Genomic DNA, 20,316 nt, shown 5'->3' on the forward strand with positions numbered 1-20,316 from the left:
AACCCCGCCGCATTTTTGCGCCTGTCTCAAGTCAGGAGCCTCTGGCCTTTGTTAGTCTTGTATTATTTTAATTTTAGTTTCTTGTGTACAATTTGGAAATTAGTATGGCGTTCATTATCACTGGACTAGTATATATTTGTTTAGGGGCCAGCTGAAGGACGCCTCCAGGTGCGTGAATTTCTCGCTACATTGAAGACCTGTTGGTGACCCTCTGCTGTTGTTTTTTATTTGGTCGGGTTGTTGTCTCTTTGACACATTCCCCATTTCCATTCTCAATTTTAAAAACCCATTTGAAAACATATATTTAAGAAGTCATAGGCTAACACAGAGCACATAATATATATCAAGTGAATATTATTCACTGGCTGATTCAATTCAATATCATTTTTGCAAGTTTGCTTGTATACATCAACATCAACATTTAATTTCTTAAGTAAACATGCATGACATTCAGTCGCACCTATCATAATGATTTTATATATGACGGTATAACTTAATTGTACATGTCCGCTTGACTTTGTAGGATGTAACAAGTTATTGTAGATTGATTCACACAAAGGATAACCAGAATTTGAACAGTATAACGGACATCAGCAATACCCCCCCCCCCCCCAAAAAAAAAAAACAAAAAAACAAAAAACAAAACTGATCTGAAGGGAAATTTGAACAAACCAATAAAAACAACAGTGTGAAACTGAAACATGTGCGTTTTTCTAACATGCAATAGTCATGATATATAACATGTAACACACACATTACCGTTAACATGCAACATGCATGATGTATCCAAGCAATAGCGATATGGTTTCGAACATGCAACAGACATGATATTTTATCTCATATGAAACAGACATGCTGTCTTACATGCTAAAGGCATGATATCTTACACACAACACATGTAACAGATATAGTATCATATATGCAACAGGTATAGTATCTTACATACAACATGCCTGATATCTTACTTGCAGCATCTTTCATGATTTGACAGCAGTATATTAACTAAATTCCCTCTTGAACAAGTCTGTTTGAAGGTTTGGTTAGCTTTTAAGGTTAGTAACGACATGTTTGCGCATTCAACTCATGTAGACGAAATGCGCGTCTAGCGTTATGAAATTATAAGCCTGGTACCCTTGATAACTATGCATATACAATTTACAAAATATTTTCCCCCTTGTTTTTTTTATTTCAATATTTGCCAGTTTCTCAGTAAATAAACTTTATTTTTTAATCAGGTGTATATAAATATGATAAAAAAGTAAAATCATTAAAATATTGAACTCCCAGGGAAATTCCCAATATCAAATGGTAATATCAAAATCCTAAATACACCAAACGAGTTAAACCACTGACTTCGTTTACCTTACAAAGAAGAAATACACGTCATAAAAGTAGGTCATTCCAGTGAGGCCCCTCATGGGGGGTCCTAGTAATCACATAATCACCACTTTTTTGCCAATATAATCACATAATCATTAAATATTTGCTTATCTTTAGTAATCAAATAATCATAAACTAAAAATACAGTCCTAGGTAATCAAATAATCATGAAATATTTGGCTTAATAATCAAATAATCATTAAAAAAACGGCCAAGTAATCACATAATCAAAAACCCCATGAGGGCCCTCTCCAGTGAGGTATGGAAATCTATGACTCTGAGTTTAACTTTGCCATCATTGACCCAATGATTATCAAATCAATTTTCTGCTTTGTCTTTATTTTTTGCCCCAGAAACAACGAAATTCATGCTTTATAGAATGATTATATGTTGTTTTAAAACAATGGAATAATTTATTTGATTTCCGAACGGTTGGTTATAACAGGAACAGTCAAAGCCGAATATTTGTAAGCCAATGATGTATAAGAACCGAAACAGTTTAACAGAAATATGACAAAAATTCGAGTGAAATATATCTGAGGTGAAGTTGTCTTTTAGTTTCTCAATTGTTCATAATTTAAGAAAAGTTTTATTTATAATGTTAGTACCACAGTACTGATGACTTAGATGGTGATATCATCTGGGACAAATAAACAGAAGAATTGACCCGATGCTGTAAACAATGAAACAACACGTTATAAATTTGTTTCGGCCGAAGCGCTTTTCTGATTTTGTCTTCTGCAGGATCGCTCACAAGTTCAATATCGATTTTTAATAGTTTCCATGTTTTAAGTCCTTTCGTTTTCTGTGAAGTGTCAGTAGACTTTTGTTTTGTCTTTTTTGGGTCATGTTAACGTGTGTCCTTCATCGACGTACGTGTTGGATTGCTGTTTGTTATTTTTTTATACGTTCATTGAGCTAGTCTATTGCCATAGGCACATTGACACTAATTAACCTATAACAAGATGTATAAATGTCGGACATGTGTTGAATTTTCCTGAGATACGATTAGATTTTACTTATTAGATCGATCACTTCACGACTAAATCTTGATAAATTATGACGATGAATGTCACAAGTAAAGTTATAATGGGGCGTCACCTTTAAAAATACAAATGATAAAACGATTGAAATTTTTTTGATGGACTATCATGTCTCTTCCCGAAGGTATCATCAGCTCATTAGGTCAGTACTATTCTAGTCAGTGCTTTAGATCTGAAATCTACATCCAACCCTTCTTAAATTGTCCAAATATCAATTAAAAAGTTATTACCAAATTAAAGTTTCAAACTCTCTCAGGTAACTTGACCTCAGATGAATTTGGCTTTTATATTTATGCCCATTGATTGATCATATCTTATATATTAGAAAAATTACAATAGCAAACATGTCGAACTCTAAGGTAAGTTCAAAACGAAATTATTTTATCAAATGGCAAAATTCATCTGTTTCGTCTTTCATCATGTATAGGAGCATGAAGTTTGTTTGTTTGGTCGAAGACCCGGGTCCCAAACCTGAACATCATGTATAACAATTGGACAAATCATACCAGTAATCTATCTTTCTCCTGCAAGGCTTTCCCCTGCTTAGTCATAAATATACTGAGCCAAAAAAGTTTAGCAACAAAATTATGAAATTTTATTTTATTACAAAATCATAACAACATATAATTTTAATAATAAAAAACTGGAATTATTACATGTCAGTAGCAACATGGCTGTTTATCACTCACATTCATTAGGATTTTCTTTGTATGGAGCGCGGGAGGGTCAAAATGCGGAAATGAATATACTGTTATTCAAAATCAATTTCTCAGCCATGCTCTTAGTGCACCAATGAAGGATTGGCAGGCACACCAGCAGCTGCCCTTAGTCAAAGCACTACTTTTGTGGCCGGAAAAAACTTGTCACGTGTTGATGAAAAGCGAAGGTAGCGCTCCTCCTTTGGCGATAGTTTTTTTGGTCTACGGGATATCGACCTATCCTGTGCAGTTGCAATTTGTCGATATCTGTTTGTTAGTCTCTAAACTGTTGCCGTATGCATATTAAATCGATCCAAGATGTCAGCAACACTCATTCCGACATCAACCATTCCAAGACCTGTCTGACGGTCATTTTCGGGGAGCCCTGGTTGACGCCCCATGCAATTTTTTCAAAGGTGTATGTGTTTTTCCTATCAATGGCATGTTTCTGAACGTCAGTGAAAAAGAAATTTTTACTATCGTTTTAAAAGTACAGGTACAGAAGGTAAAACGTCAATTACACGTGCAAAGCTGAAATGGCGCGAAATCAATCACCAGGAAAAAAGTACGTCTGTTTTAAATTACAGGATTATATCAATGATGTTTGAATATTTTTTTTTCCAGAAACAACAAAAAAAGAAATTAAAATAAAAGTGTTGCTAAACTTTTTTGGCTCAGTATATTTGTTGATGTTTAGATTTTAATGAATGGAATAAACACGGCTGCTGTAAATGACTTTACTATAGTCAAAACTGATGTCTTTTCATCCATTTGCTGCATAAATACAATAAACTAAACATGGGACAATGAAGCAATTTTCATTACTTTTCATGGCAATTGTAATGCTTTTCTAAGATTTTAAATATTACAGTTTGAAGCACTGAAAGAATATAAGTGTTTCCTTCAAAATCAGAGTCTTGTACATGTATTAATACACAAGTATGACCAAAGTTAAACACCTCCCCTTCCGACTGATAGTTGTGGGCATAAAAGTAAAGGGACGACATCAAAAGTTTAATGTAGGATAAAAAAAAAAAAACTTAATTCACATAGTTTGTTCACTGACCCTTCCCCTCCCCCTCTTAACTTAATTTGGGAAAATTGATTAACCGATATGGATATATGTAAAATCGATGTCAAATTAACAAAACTTGCAGCAACTTTTATCCCCCCGCCCCCAAACTATTTGAATTAAGTTTTTCATCTTACATTGATCTTTTGATTTCATCCCTAAGTTAATCACTGTTTTCTCTCATTGACTATGGTCAATCCCAAAATGTTACAAGACAAAATGATTCTTTGTAAAAAGATGCTATTATAGATGACGTTCTTCTTTGCAGATCAACAAAAAATTTTTTTTGTGTTTTACAGAAATGACAAGATGAACACATATAACGGCCATTTCCGTAAAAACGAGTTCGGAGACATACCAATTTTATTAGCTCATTATAATGCAAATAGTTAGTAATTCCGTAAGTTCACAGTTTTTTTTACAAAAACGGTGGACCCGGAAAAGGGATATTTTTTGCTTTTTGTTGCCATGGCAACGGGTTTTTTTTTTTAACCCAAAAATAAAAAAATCTTGTTTTTTGGATTATTTTTATGATATTTTTAATAAAAATTTATTATTAATGAATGGACCACAATTATTTATACATGTTTTATTTAGTTTTATTTTCTTTTAGTCACTCGCATACATTATTATTTCAGAAAAATTCAAATACAATTTCCCCTAAAAATCGTTAAAAATCGGAATGTTGAGCTTTTCAAGACGCTTTTGAGACGGGCGATGTTCGATTTTTCATCATTAAATGATTTGGTACTCCTCCCTGAACAAAATGATGTATCATATTGGTATAATATCACTAAGAAAAAAATGCAGGTTCATGCAAACCTTACCTTAAGTAATGCTATACAATTTTCCTTTTCTGATGTACTGAATGTACCTGCTAACATCAGTGATCGCGATGCCTCTGTTATTTTTTTACAAAGTCCAAAGTCCGAAACTAAGTCGTTTAAACGGGAAATATGGTTATATGAAAAAAAACCAGATGTTGATAATTTTTCAAATATGTTGAATGCAATTGAATGGAAGGAACTCTTTTCCAATGTTGAGGAAGTCGACGAAATGGTCACTATATTCACTGAAAAAAATCCTCAGCATTGCAAGAAAGAGCATTCCAACCAAAATAGTAACTATACGTGTCAATGACAAACACTGCTTTAACAGTAATATCAGAAAAGCAATTTGAATAAGGGAAAGATTACGAAAAAAATCAATTAAATCTAAAAAAGAAACGGATAGTAATAAATATAAGAAACAGAGGAATAAAGTTAATAATATGAAAAGAGAAGCGAAAGAAAAATTTGAGAAAAACTTGGAAAATATAATTCTAAATAACGCTTCAGATTCTAAGACTTGTTGGAAAATTATGAAAATGCTGATTAAGCCAAATAGAGGATCTAATAACATACCCCCATTAAAAAATAGTCTTAATGATCATCGTTTCGAGGAGTTCGCCGATAGAGACGACGAGAAATGCGACATTCTAATTCAGTGTTTTTGTTTCATTTCATCGCTAGCAGATGTTGATGCTCAATTATCCGATTTCGACAAAACAACTAACAATTTATTGAATGATATAGTGATTAGTACTAGTGAAATTGTTGACATCATAAAAACTATAAATCCTAAAAAAGCGTCAGGCCCGGATGTCATTAGTCGTAAGATGTTTAAAATATGTCCCGAAAAATTGCAATTCCATTATGTATTATACTTAATAAATCCTTGCAGCAGTGCAAATATCCTTAGCCTTATTTAAAAAGGGGGATAGTTCATTACCTTCCAATTATAGACCTATATCACTCATTAGTTGCATAGGCAAAGTCATGGAACGTATTGAATATAAACATGTTTACAACCACTTACAAAGATTTGAATTAATTTATGAGTATCAATCGGGTTTTCTTCCTAAATATTCAACGGTTCACCAACTGTTAGAAATATATAATTGCATATTGAACTCACTTGAAAAGAAAGAGATAAGTTGTTTTGTTTTTTTGCGATTTTTCCAGAGCCTTTGATAAAGTTTGGCATGATGGTTTATTACATAAAATGAAGGCTTATGGTATAAATGGAAATCTGTTAAAATGGTTTATAAGCTACTTAAATGATAGAAAACAAAGAATGGTTATCAAGCAATCTTCTTCAAAACTTTGCAGTATTTCAGCTGAAGTTCCGCAAGGGTCGGTCCTTGGACCGTTACTTTTTATAATATATATTAATGATATTGCAGAAAGACTTATTTCTCTGTGCAGACTCTTTGCAGATGACACATCGTTCAGCTGTGCGGATCGTGATGCTTTTAAGATAGAAACTGTAATAAACCATGATCTTGAAAAGCTGAACGAATGGTCCAAAAATGGCTAATGTCTTTTAATCCAGACAAAACAGAAATTATGTTATTTTCTAATGTTGAAACCCCCAAAATGAACTTTATATTCAATGATAAAAATATACCTATTACAAATATTCATAAACATTTAGGGGTTACATTTAGCAATGATGCTAAATGGAATGCCCACGTTGATAATATTATCTTAAGCACGTCTAAACATATAAATATGCTAAGGAAACTGAAATATAAACTGAGCAGAAAAAAATAAAAAAACTCTATTTAGTTTTTATAAGACCTTTATTTGAGTATGCAAGTGAAGTTTGGGATAATATTGGGGTAGGTTATGTCAATAAACTGGAGCAATTACAGCTCCAAGTTGCTAGGATAGTTACGGGGTTACCTATATTCACAAACTCAAGGGTTATTTATGAAGAACGTGGATGGGAAACATAAGCTGAAAGAAGAGAGAGAAGAAAAATCCAAATGTTTTATAATATTGAGAATAATAATGTTCCAGAATATTTGTCAAATTTAATTCGCCCAAAAATACAAAGTATGACGGTCTATCCTCTACGCAATGGAAATGACATCATTATTCCATTCTGCAAACGAGCATTAACCAATGATTCTTTTATTCCATCAACCATACGTCTTATTTTTCGTTTTTTAAAATTATCTTTTTTTTTTTTTTTGTGTTTCTGTTTTCTTAAAATATTCATTTATTTATTTATATTTTTTTTTCTTTCTGTATTATTATTATTTTGTTTTTTCTTCAATTTTCCGTCTTTTGATCCATATTTATATATATATATATATATACTAGAACACACCCGTGATATCGCGGGTCCGTGACTGAATTAAAGTATATAACTATGCGTAAGCCTTATTTTAGTATTGGTATTGTCATCTGATAAAGTCGTGCAGATTATAAGATACACAGTTTTCTCTGCTTTCAAATCTTTCTGTTTGAACCCGTCGACCTGGAACTTTTCAATTATTGGTAATATTCAGGTCCTGGAATTGAGTATTTTTTAATCAACAACATTGTCCAATAAAGTTCAAATCTTTGATTCGCTGTTTTGCGTCATGCCCGCTAACAAATTGAAAACTGTACCTATACGCCTTAGTCCAAATCTTTAGTATTCGTATTGTTATCTTAGAAAGTTTTACTAATTAAAAAACTACAATAGGGAACAATTTGACAATGATTGAATTTAGTTGTGTCGACTTAGTGATTATGACCCTTGATATAGTAAAATCAAATACACCATTTGGTGGTGCGCCTGTTAGATGCGGAACGTACAGATAAGGTAATGGGTAACAGGTGAATATACTTTTGGTATCGGTACCGGATTCGACCCTGAACTTGTTAATTATTGGCAATATTAATTATGTGGAAAACAAAAGGGTCTGGAGTGGTGTAATTTTTAATCTACACAATTGTCCTATATTAGCTATATATAAAGTTGAATTCTTTGATATGTCGTTTTTACCTGATGCCGGCTGATAAATTGGACCTCGTAATTTTAGTATTATAGATATATATACTTAAAGGAGAAGGAAACCCAAATTTTTTTTTTAGCTCAGTTGAAAGAATTATTGTTAATAATAAGGTTTACTGTTTAAAGTTATTCAAAATTATGCTCAGAAATGTCAAACCCGTTAGTTTAAATATAAAAATTTTAAATTTCCCGCCAATTACTGGAGATCGACATTTTGAGGAGCTCTTCTGTATTGGAGAGTACAGAAGTTGAAATTTGCCACGTCATCCCTACTGTTCCGGTCTTCTTCTTCTCTTCTTCTTCCAGTTAAGCGGCCGCAATCAACTGTCTGATTATTCTGCCACTGTGTGTTGCGCATGAAAGTCCAAAGAAAATTTAATATATTTACATTTTGTGAAAGTTAAAATCCTATATACAGGTGCTCATTAAAAACAAATGTTTAGGTCTATTTTGTTAGCCGAGCCTTGAAGCATTCAAGACTCGGAGCGGTGGTAGTTGAAAGTGGTAAGGCATTCCATTCCCGTATAGATTTTGGATAGAATGACATTTTCCTTATATCTGTTCTGCAAAGAGGAACCTGGAAACATCCAGTCCTAGTTGTTCTTGATGCTCGGCTTGTTGGAATGAGCCTAGATGTTGCATCTATATTAACTAGGCAGTTAGTAATTTTGTACATCATGCACATCCTTGTTGTTGTTCTTCTCTCTTCTAGTTGTTGCCACTCGAGTTGTTTTATCATGGCATCTACTGATGATGTGTTACGGTATTTGTTGGTAACATACCTAGCCCCTCTGCGTTGTACCATCTCAATTTTTTTCTTGTTGTTTTGTTGATGGGGGTCCCAGACTGCGCTTGCATATTCTAGTGTTGGTCTGACTAATGACTTGTATGCATTTTCTTTTAGTTGTTTGTTACTGATGTTAAGATTTCTTTTTAAGAACCCAATAGTTTTATTTGCTTTTTGGCAGATGTTATGTACATGGGTACTCCAATTTAAATCTGAGCTGATTGTAACTCCAAGATATTTTGCGTCTGATACTCTTTCCAGTACATGGCCATGAAGGATATAATCATTTGTGATTGGCTTTCTTTTCTTGCTGATGGTCATGACATTGCATTTGTCTGCGTTGAACTTCATGAGCCATCGTTGTTCCCAGTCTGATAATTTGTTCAGATCCTCCTGCAGTGTTGTGGTATCTGCATCTGATGTTATTGTAAGATAAATGATTGTGTCGTCAGCAAACAACCGGTCTAACCAGAAGCAACCATATTCATCAAACTTTTCTTTCAACAATACGATATTATGCCGTCTTGTCAAGCTATCAATTGTGTAAATGAAAGAGGAAAGTGTGGGAAGAGCTTTTTTGAAATACCAGATCCGTTAAAATCTAGCGAGAAACGTAAACTCTGCAAACTTTGGATAGATCATTTGCGCAATGATAAACTGAAAATCGAAACTTTTGTGTGGAGTAAAGGCAGAGTTGTTTGTGAGGAACATTTTGAACAAGATTGTTTTGAAAGGAATCTGATGGCTGAATCCCTGGGGTTTAAATCTGGAAGACTCACACTGAAGCCTGGAGCAGTTCCAACCTTAGTAAAACCTGGCCCTGGTGTAGCTGATCGTCAAAAGGAAAGGACTTCTACCAAAATATTTCAGGAGAAGAGACGGAAGGCACAGGTAATTATGAGAATTTACTTGTTTTTCTGTCAGTCTTGTTTCTTCACATGCTTATGGTCCTACAGATAAAATATAGCATTATAGGGGAAAGACTATAGTGCACACAGGACACATGAACACATATGTGGAGGATACAAAAAAGGGGGAGGCTGAGTACTGAATTTCTACACTCGGGATGTTGTACTTTAGGGGATATTTGTAAGCATATCACATAACTTTGTAACTGTACATATATATATATACACCAATTATGAATTATTTTTTATGACCCAATGATGTCACCTGAAAGTTAAAGAGGGGCGAAAGATACCAAAGGGACATTCAAACTCATAAGTAAAAATAAACTGACAAAGCCATGCCTAAAAAGGAAACAGACAAAGAGTACACTAAACACAACATAGAATGAATAATTCATAATTCATAATTCATAAACGAATCCCACCAAAAAGTGGGGGTGATCTCGTGAAAGGGCAGGGGCGGATCCAGCCATTTTAAAAAGAGGGTTCCTAACCCCAGACAAAGGGGCGGTTCCAACTATATGTCCCCATTCAAATGCATTGATCATCCTGAAAAAAGGGGGGTTCCAACCCCCGGACCCCCCCCCCTGGATCCGCCATCGAAGTTCACACTTAAAATTTTCATAAAATCCTGTGTCACACACAACACATTATTTTGCGTCTCTTTCAGGGGCGGATGCAGGAATTTTCGAAAGGGGGGTGCTAACCCAGGGCAAAGGGGTGGTGCGCACCCCCGGAACCCCCCCCCCCTGGATCCGCCACTGTCTTTGACGGACGGAGTGGAGCGGTTATAGACCTGCTTTCCCCGTTGGTGACACAGTTACAAAGATTTCTTAACCCTCTTGCTGCCACACGGACATATGTGTCCATCACTGATAGCTTGCCACCCGATCACATATGTCCTTTTCAATGACAAAATCACTGGTTTTAATTTTTATGATTACAAAGCTGTTTCTGAAATAAACTTCCTCATAAATGATATAAAGTAAAATTTGAATATGTAATGTAGCAATTTCTTAATTTGTGTACTTTTTTAAAACAAATCAAATTGTCTGAATTGTAATTTTAAAGACGTCACATTATGCATTTTGAATTTTGAAAATGAAACAAAATACTGTGAACGTCCTAAACTACATGTATTGTGGCGTACGTAACGTTGTTTGAAATTTGAATCTGGCAAAAAGAGGGTTAAACACAGAAAAATGTGATGCTGACTATATGTTTACATTCTTTGTTTATTTATGATTCGGTTAAAACTAGCTACAGGTTTCACTGTAAAATGCAGTAAACACAACATGTTTTGGGGCTCACAATATCTACTCAATGCTATGTGAAGCATTGAAACACATTGTAAATCAGGTACAATGTATCTTGGTGAAAAAAAATAATTTGTGAAATACATGTGATGCATCTAATTAGCTTTTATTGATTTCTATCATGTTTTGTATGTTAAAAAAAGTTGTTTCATGTAAAAAATGTACTGTACATAAAGTCGTAAGTGTACACTGCATGAAGTGTTAAGTACAGGAACACTTTTTCTTTATTTTTGTAAAAAAAAAAAGCTTTTTGATTATTTCAGCTCAGAAGTAGTGTAACTGCCTTTGTAAACACCAAGGAAAAAAGTTCCAACAAAAGGACATTGTCAGAAAGTACAGACAGTAAAGCAACAAAACCAAAGAAGTTCAAAAGTTCAACTGCAGTTCATCCTCAACAGTCAGATGATATTTCATTTGAGGTAATTTGTGTATATTTTATTAATATTTTCATCGCGGCCTACTTATCGTCCAACTGGGGTTAGTATAGTCTGTTGAGTTTACTCGACTGACAATCGAACCCCTCGAGTTTTACCTTTTGAACCTACCCGAGTTAATTCGACATCAACCCTGGGTTGTGGTACAGTGGCGGATCCAGGGGGGGTTCCGGAGGTGCGCACCCCCCCTTTATTTTTGTCGATCAATGCATTTGTATCGGGACATATGTTTTGCACCCCCCTTTGCCCTGGGTTAGCACCCCCCCCCCCCTTTCGAAAATTCCTGCATCCGCCCCTGTGGTAGGATTAGTAGAGTTTCAAAAGGGTGTCAAAAATAAAAATAAAGAAGATTATGCTACAATGACAGACTTTGTATTTAAATGCAGCATAAAAAACGGTTAGTAAAAGAAATTTATTTTTCAACTGTATTTTGTCATTTATAGACATTTTTCATGTGTAAAGACTGTCAGTAATGACTTTGTTTAATAATATAAAAAAAACTAAATTTGGTTACTTCGTTTAGTTTTCTAAGAATGAAATGAAAATTTATTACGAAATGTCATATATACGACAACTAATGCAGTAATGGATAGGCTTTTCGTGAATTTATTACTACCGTACATGAAATATGTTGCTAATTTAAATTAAACGCTTGATAAAAATCGAAAATCTACAGACCGGTTCACTGAGTTTCTGTGAAATTTAATGCAGGAACAATTTAAGAAGGGTAAATTCTAATTAGTTCCTGAGTTATGTTATAATTATATATGTACATAGTCGTTAATACAACGAAAATTATTATTTAGCGTCCATTTTTAGAGTTAACTCGATGAAAGTTTTCACTTCGATTCGGTAGAGGTACGCACATGCGCATTAACACTTTGCTACCTGAGTTGGGCGAATCAAAGTAGGCCCTGGACATCTAAATATATCAACCAAGAGCTCCTGTACATGTCTCCCTTCATGATAAAGGAGATTTATGTTCACAAACTGATTTCAATAATTGTAGAGTCACCTATATGACTAAATAATTAAAATATAATATCGACTCAAAAACAACAGTATTTTTTGTGAGAGGAGGTTAATGAATTATCATAACTTCTTGTGGTAACATGAACATGTAGTCATATACATTTGTACTTGTATATATTTTCTGGGTCAAATATCATTTCTTTTAATCATGTTATATGGCATATATTTAATCATATATGACAGTATACATGTAACAGCAATGGTATTCTGTCTTGTCTCACAATGATTATGATTTGGGCCTATAATTGCTATAAGTACTGATAAATAAAAAAGACAATAAAATATTTGCTACATTTATATGAGTAACATTGCATTATATGTAACTCTGTGAATTATGCCTTTGATACAACAAATCACAAACAGCAATTAATTCAAACCATTCAAATAGCCTAAGATTGTAGGGTAATATAGGTTTATAATATATATTAAATTTAAGGGTAAGGTAGCTTTAGTGATTAAATGTATCTACTGTAACTTCTTACAATGAAGATACATGTAATATATGACATATACATGTATTTTTTAACAGTTAAAAGTCTTCTTCAGGTAATCATGGCTAAGAAAATTTTAATCAGTACATAGTATAAATTAATGTTTCGTGGTCTGCTGAAGCCTGTCTCTGGATGCTGGATTTCTCACGTTGAAGACCCATTGGTGGCATTGAGTTGTTATGTAAATTTTGGTCGGGTTGTTGTCTCTTTGACACATTCTCTGTTTCCATCCTTTATTCTATGTATGTCAATATTGCAATTTGGCCAAATATTAATATAATATGTATGTTTCCTATTACATGCTGAAAATAAATTTTATTTTAAAAAACTTTTTTACATCGTCATAATCTGGGAAAATCCCATTTCCATTATTATCAAGATTCCTACCAGAATTATGCCATAAAAAACCTGTAATTTAATCATTATAGTTCAGATTCCATAAAATCCAAGAATTAAAATATGATAAAATATTCAATACATAACTGAAAAACACTGATAATTTACTCATGCACTATAGCCATTAGTGAATTCATGTGTTGTTTGGTCCCCCATTGCATATTTTTCTATCTGAATCCTTGCAAGGTTCTCATTTCTGTCAGTTTTCATATTGACCTCAAACTCATTTCATGGGTCAGTGAACAAGGTGAAGTTTTCTAGGTCAAGTCTATCTCAGATACTATAAGCAATAGGTCTTTTATATTTGGCATGTTTGGTGTATGGAATGATTGTAAGGTGTACATGTCCAACTGACATGTGTCATCTGGCCTTGAACTTATTGTCATGGTTCATTGCAATTGGTCAATGCTTAATTTCTCTGATTTGTACTATTTGTGGTGTATGGAATATTGTATGGTGTGTATGTCTGTCTGGTAGGTGTCAGTTGAACTTTCATGGTTCATTGGTCAAATTTCAATTTCTTTATGAGGTCTGTTTCTGAGATACTTTTAGCAATAGGTTAACTAAATTTGGTGTATGGAATGATTGTATGGCCTACATATAAAAAAGAAGATATGGTATGATTGCCAATGAGACAACTCTCCACAAGAGACCAAAATGACACAGAAATTAACAACCATAGGTCACCGTAAAGCCTTCAACCATGAGCACAGCTCATACCGCATAGTCAGCTATAAAAGGCCCTGAAATGACAATGTAAAACAATTCAAACAAGAAAACTAACGGCCTTATTTATATAAAAAAAGGAAAGAAAAACAAATATGTAACACATAAACAAACGACAACCACGTACATGTCTGTCTGAAAGAGTTTATCTCACATTGAACTCGTGTAAAAAGTGTGTCAACTCTAGTTTTTCTGTAGGGGCATTAAATGTATGCTGATTAAAAAAAATAACATGATTTTATTTTATTTATTGTAGAATGTTCCTGTTCATGCTGAACAACATGATAAATTACCTTTATTGACCATACCAGAAATTCTTCCTTGTGGACATCCATGTGAAGTATGCAGAAAAATTAAAGGAGATGAAAATGTATTGGTTTTTGATCATAGCTACTCAAAATCTAAAGCAGAGGTAGATACGTCTTCAGAAATTCAACATGCCAGTTCTAGTGAAACACCTGCTAAAAAAGACAAACCAATCTTCATTTCTTCTACTCCTTTAAAAACTGATTTTCAAAAATGTGCAGTAGAACCAATTTTTACTCCTGTACATATTTTGGATGAGTCTTTTGTAAGTTTGACACAAGAGGATGATCCAGAAGATGTTGATTACAGTCTAAGTGTTGACCAGGTAGAGTCCGATTCAGACAATTTTGAAAATGACATTTCAACATGCTACACCGAAGAGCAGAAGTTAATTAAAGAAAACAAATTTATTGTATTTGAAAGTGCAATTGACACTTTAATCAACAAATTAAAATGCAACATTTGTGAATGTCCGGTTGATCCAGATGACATTGTTAAAGACTTGTCCAATGGAACTGTAATAACCATCACTGCCAATTGTACCAGTGGACACATAGTTGTAAAATGGAGTTCACAACCATTCCTTGGCAAGATGCCAGTTGGAAATTTATTAGTTAGTGCTGCAACATTATTCTGTGGTCAAACATACAGCCACATATCACAGTTTGCAGAATTTTGTAACTTACAATATATTTCACACACCACCTACAACAAAATTCAAAGACAATATTTAATGCCTGTTGTTCAACACACGTGGTCCTTACTGCAAGAAGTAGAGTTAAAGAAAATCAAAGAACAAAATCGCCAGATACGGCTAGCAGGTGATGGAAGGTGTGATTCACCAGGTTTTAGTGCAAAGTATTGCACTTATTCTCTACTTGATATTGAAACCCAACGCATTATTACATTTGTTGTTGTCAAGGTTACTGAAACTGGGTCATCTTCAAAAATGGAAGTTGAAGGTTTTCGAAGATGCATGACTCTTCTGCTTGACATGGGGTTCAGGATTGAGGTGTTAGCTACGGATCGGCATGTTCAGATAAGAAGCATCATGAAGAAGGAATTTCCGGAAGTGCAACATCAGTTTGATGTTTGGCACTTGTGCAAATCGATTAAAAAAAAGCTAACATTGAAGGCTAAAGGGAAAGGTTGCGAAGATTTAAACCATTGGATGAAATCTATTTGTAATCATTTGTGGTGGTGTGCCAGTAATTGTGGTGGAGATAAGGACATTTTGGAAGAAAGCTGGATTTCCATTGTAAATCATACTGTTGATATACATTCTTTTGAGGGTAAATTCTTCAAGCAATGTGCTCACACACCAATTGAACCTGAAGTGTCTGACACTAAAAAATGGCTTGTAAAAGATTCAAAAGCCCATAAGGCATTAAAGGAAGTAGTGTTGGACAAGCGTTTGAGAAAGGACATTCGTCAGCTAAATGAATTTTGTCATACAGGAAATTTAGAAGTTTTTCACAGTCTGTTGCTGAAATATACACCAAAACGCCAGGAATTCGATAATGATCAAATGTGGACACGTACTGCTTTGGCGGTAATTGATCATAATCTTAACCAAAATCGTGGTCAAAAGGTCAACAAAGATGGTGAAAAAGCATACAAATTGGTTTGTCCAAAGGCAACTGGGCAATGGGTGGCAAAGCCAGTGTTTAATAACAAAAATTATCAGTGGGTATTTGCTATGATCGAAAACGTGTTGGTTCAAAAAGAAACAATGACACTGCCAGTAAAGGAAAGGGCACAGGAAGGAAATATTGCTCCTTTGCCTGTTCCCTCAAAATCTGCATTGATTCAGAAACATTTTTCTCGATTTGAAAAATCCAGTTGAATATTTTTCTTGATATAAATATGAAACAACCATTTTACTGGGGGTATTTTTTTTGTATCATGCAAGCATCTTTTTTCCCAGCACTGTACATTTGTACAAACATGATAAATTTGTCATTCAGTTCATACATGCAGCATGGTATGAAATCATATAATGTTCTGGTGAGGGTTTTTTTTTTTGGAATGATTGATTTAATTTTTGGTGTTTAATGTCACTTTCAACAATGAATAATGAATATTTCAGTTTTATTATGAATATAAGGATTAACTTGACCTCGAGTTTCATACCAGAGGGTTTGGTTAAAGTAATTTGATAATAGATATATACTGTTCATGTACATGATGTATGTTAATGTGATTACAATGATCATTATATACATGTTTTTCTTTAAAAAAATAAATTTATGCCTTCCCAAATGACATACATACATTTTGTACTTACGAATTTCCATATTTTCTATTTCATTTTGGCTTTATCAAATACTTGCATATAATTTAAGCAGAACATGATTTGCAGTACAGGATGCAACCCTCTGGCGCACCTTGAAAAGTCGTAAGGTTGTAAGTCCCTGGCGTGGATGTAATATGCTCGTAAACTTGGCCTGCTGCAAATCATATCTTGCATATAGTTTGGTTGTTAGGTGAAGGGGGGGGGAGGAGTTTGATTGTATGTATGTTTTTTGGTGAATTATATCATTAGTATATTCAGTTGTTTTCTTCAATCTCTACACAGCTTAAAGGATAACTACATTTTGTTTATGTAATGATTATGATGATTGTTTGGTGTACATAGTGATCCGGCGGCGGCATTAGCTAACTTCTTAAAAGCTTTATATTTTAGAAGGCGGAAGACTTCATACTTTGTATATAGATGCCTCATGTTACGAACTTTCTGTCAGTCACATGTCCAATGTCCTTGACCTCATTTTCATGGTTCAGTGACTACTTGAAAAAAAAGTTAAGATTTTTTGTAATGTTAAATTCTCTCTTATTATAAGTAATAGGATAACTATATTTGGTATGTGCGTACCTTGCAAGGTCCTCATGCCTGTCAGACAGTTTTCACTGGACCTCGACCTCATCAATGCTCATTTCATGGATCAGTGAACAAGGTTAAGTTTTGGTGGTCAAGTCCATATTTCAGATACTGTAAGCAGTAGGTCTAGTATATTCGGTGTATGGAAGGACTGTGAGGTGTACATGTCCAACTGGCAGGTGTCATCTGACCTTGACCTCATTTTCATGGTTCAGTGGTTATAGTTAAGTTTTTGTGTTTTGGTCTTTTTTTCTAATACTATATGCAATAGGTCAACTATATTTGGTGTATGGAAATATTTTATGATCTATATGTCAGTCATGCAGGTTTTATTTGACCTTGACCTCATTGTCATTGCTCAGAGTAATAAAGCTTTATATTTAGGACTCAACATAATATCAATGATAAGTAAAGAAGGCGAGACATTTCAGCGTGTGCACTCTTGTATGAATAGAGACATTGGTTTTAGACCACTAAAAGTAAAAAAACACCTATGAACTACACCAACAAAAGACTACCACTAAACAACAGGCTCCGGACAGGTGCATATATAAATGCAGTAGTTTTTAATAATTATTCAAAGGCAACAGTTTATACAAGTTTATATAATTAACAATATATTATTAGCTTCATACAAAACTATCACATTCATGTATAATTTTTGTGTTTCTTTGCAAATCCTTTGTCATTATGATTTTAAAACATTTCAACAAAACAGTTCTCTCACATCTATAGCAGCTTGAAATCCTGTATAATCATTGTTGTTCTCTGGGAAGGAATCTCTAATGTCTTTGACAACACAAGAAGGAATTACCACCCTTCTTCCTTTTCCAAGTTTTTCTCCTTTAAGCATCCAACAAATGAATTGTCTGTAAGCAACAAGACGGGATTGTCTGTAATAAAATATACAAATGAAAATGAAAGCATCAAATATATGATAGATTTTGGAAAAAATGGATTTATCCAAATTTCAACAGAACTGACAATAATGCATGTAGTTTAATTTATTTCACATGGTCACCAAAGATGAGAAAAGATATATATAGTAACCACTTTACTCCATCTGTCATTCTATCTGTCCAAAAGACATTGGGCATTAATTATGAAAAAGTCTCCCAACATTGAGCATTTCACGACTAGGCAAACAGCAGTCCTCAAAATAAAACATTGAAAACAAGACTGCAACCAGAAACCACTTAACTCGGGGAAAGGCAGGCTGATTCTGCTCAAGAGGTGGTGCTTGATATATGTCTTATATATTAGTACAAATTTGTTGATTTCAGGAAGTCATATTCAAAGAAGAATAGAAAGGGATTGTGGTTATGACATTCAAAAATACATTTTATTAATTTCTGTGTCATTTTGGTCTCTTGTGGAGAGTTGTCTCATGGCAGTCATACAGCATCTTTTTTATATAGTATCATTCCACTTAAAGACACTCGAAAAATCGGAGCAAATATTATATTTTCTTTTCAATAGAATGAAAGTTATGCTGACATTAATAATAGTCACATTCGGTGTATACAGTTCCAAGTTCAGTTGACCCACTCTGACTCATGGTTCCTGTTAAAGTTTGCATTTGTTGGTGAAAACTTTGAAAAAAAAAAAAAAAAATAGATTTTTTTGTAATTCACTTTTTTTTTGTCTCATAGTGAGAGAACAATTTCAATTTATAGTAGGCAGTGTTCAAACTCATTATTAATCGACGTGTACTTAATGGGAAATGACAATATTAAAATTTTTGAAGGACCACCTCACCCTACACCCCCCCCCCCCCAATATTTTTTAAAATAAATTGTCTCTGTGTCTATTATTTGTGCAGACAACCAGATATAAGTTAGTTTGAAAGGAAACCTTTTTATTTAATTCTGGTTAATAAAACTTTTAAAATGTCCAAAAATTCACCTGTTGCTCAATTCTTCCGGCGCTCGGCCTTGCTGTCCCTTGTACATCATCATCTGAATGTAAGCCAGTGCTAATACATCGGAATTTAAAATTAAGGTGTCATAACTATGGTGCATGGTAATGCAGTTGTGGTCTTCCAAGTTCGGTAGCACCAAATCTGATACCCTACAACAAACATTTTCTTCAAGGGACGGCATTTCCTGACAGTTCCCACACTCGCACCATTCATCCAATGTCTGAACTACAGCTTCAGAAGATGCTAATGCAGCTCTATTTCGATCTTCAAGTTCTTGAACAGTGAGCTCAGGTTCGAAGTTGTAAGCAACAAGACCCATCTGATTTTGGATATTTCCGCGGTACGTGTGTAAATAGAATTAGTTTTGCAAAGTTTCAGATGCTGGAACAGGTAAACCGGAACCGTAGGAGTGACGTCAGGGCTAAAACAATAATGGCTGCCTACATGGAGGCGGGAATTTCAAAATTGATAATTGTAAAATATTGATTTATTTCATAACGGTACACTTTTTTAACACAAACGTTGTTAAAAATATATTTATATAATAATTTTCTATTAATTTATCCAAATTTTTTTTTTTGGTTTCCTTCTCCTTTAATAAATATACCATTCTATACATGCATGCTCATACATATATTTTTGTATTATATTGCTATAAATGTTAAAGAAGACTTCATAAATCTGTTTGACTTGTGTCTTATCCAATTTGTACTTAAACAAATGAAATATGTTCAAACTAAAACCGCTCATGTGTCAGAAATCAAGACTACGATACACTGTTTTTTCTCACTTTTTGTGCGCTGCAGATTAAATCCAAATAGGACATGTCAACAATAACATTATCATATGAAACATACAATTCAATGGTTTGCATCGTTATGTTTTTGTTGGTTTGTTGTTTTGTACATATTGAGAAAAGACACATTTAGCTTCGGAGCCGTATTAACAGGCCTAGGGGATAAAATCTAATATTGGTTCTTCGGAGCCGTATTAACAGGCCTAGAGGGAGCCGTATTAACAGGCCTAGGGGATCAAATCTAATATTGGTTCTAAATAGATAAAAGATTAATTCAGTGAAAAAAAACGGTATTCATTTA

General features: G+C 33.9%; 2 protein-coding genes across 2 annotated transcripts; one reads left to right on the top strand and one right to left on the bottom strand.

The window, feature by feature from the left end:
- Nucleotides 1-9,276: 9,276 nt before the first annotated feature.
- On the top strand, nt 9,277-16,298 carry LOC139521220 (uncharacterized). Its single transcript, XM_071314652.1, has 3 exons — nt 9,277-9,699; nt 11,296-11,451; nt 14,368-16,298. The coding sequence occupies exons 1-3, from the start codon at nt 9,325-9,327 to the stop codon at nt 16,261-16,263; spliced, it is 2,427 nt and encodes an 808-aa protein (XP_071170753.1). The 5' UTR covers nt 9,277-9,324; the 3' UTR covers nt 16,264-16,298.
- A 1,586-nt stretch (nt 16,299-17,884) lies between these two features.
- Nucleotides 17,885-19,551, bottom strand: LOC139518580 (P2X purinoceptor 7-like). Its single transcript, XM_071310060.1, has 2 exons — nt 19,204-19,551; nt 17,885-18,191 (listed from the first exon to the last, which is right to left on the bottom strand). Exons 1-2 carry the CDS (start codon nt 19,536-19,538, stop codon nt 18,005-18,007), a joined length of 522 nt encoding a protein of 173 aa, XP_071166161.1. The 5' UTR covers nt 19,539-19,551; the 3' UTR covers nt 17,885-18,004.
- Between the last annotated feature and the right edge of the window lie 765 nt (nt 19,552-20,316).

The sequence above is a fragment of the Mytilus edulis genome, chromosome 4 (genome assembly GCF_963676685.1).
Source record: "Mytilus edulis chromosome 4, xbMytEdul2.2, whole genome shotgun sequence".
Lineage (NCBI taxonomy): Eukaryota > Metazoa > Mollusca > Bivalvia > Mytilida > Mytilidae > Mytilus > Mytilus edulis.

What these genes read in the sequence shown, in the direction of transcription:
- LOC139518580 (XM_071310060.1), bottom strand. Translation starts at nt 19,538, where the DNA reads ATGGGTCTTGTTGCTTACAACTTCGAACCTGAGCTCACTGTTCAAGAA. An exon ending in CCGGAAGAATTGAGCAACAG is followed by an intron (nt 18,192 to 19,203) that starts GTGAATTTTTGG and finishes ATTTTATTACAG; the next exon opens with ACAATCCCGTCTTGTTGCTT.
- LOC139521220 (XM_071314652.1), top strand. Translation starts at nt 9,325, where the DNA reads ATGCCGTCTTGTCAAGCTATCAATTGTGTAAATGAAAGAGGAAAGTGT. An exon ending in AGAAGAGACGGAAGGCACAG is followed by an intron (nt 9,700 to 11,295) that starts GTAATTATGAGA and finishes TGATTATTTCAG; the next exon opens with CTCAGAAGTAGTGTAACTGC. An exon ending in CAGATGATATTTCATTTGAG is followed by an intron (nt 11,452 to 14,367) that starts GTAATTTGTGTA and finishes TATTTATTGTAG; the next exon opens with AATGTTCCTGTTCATGCTGA.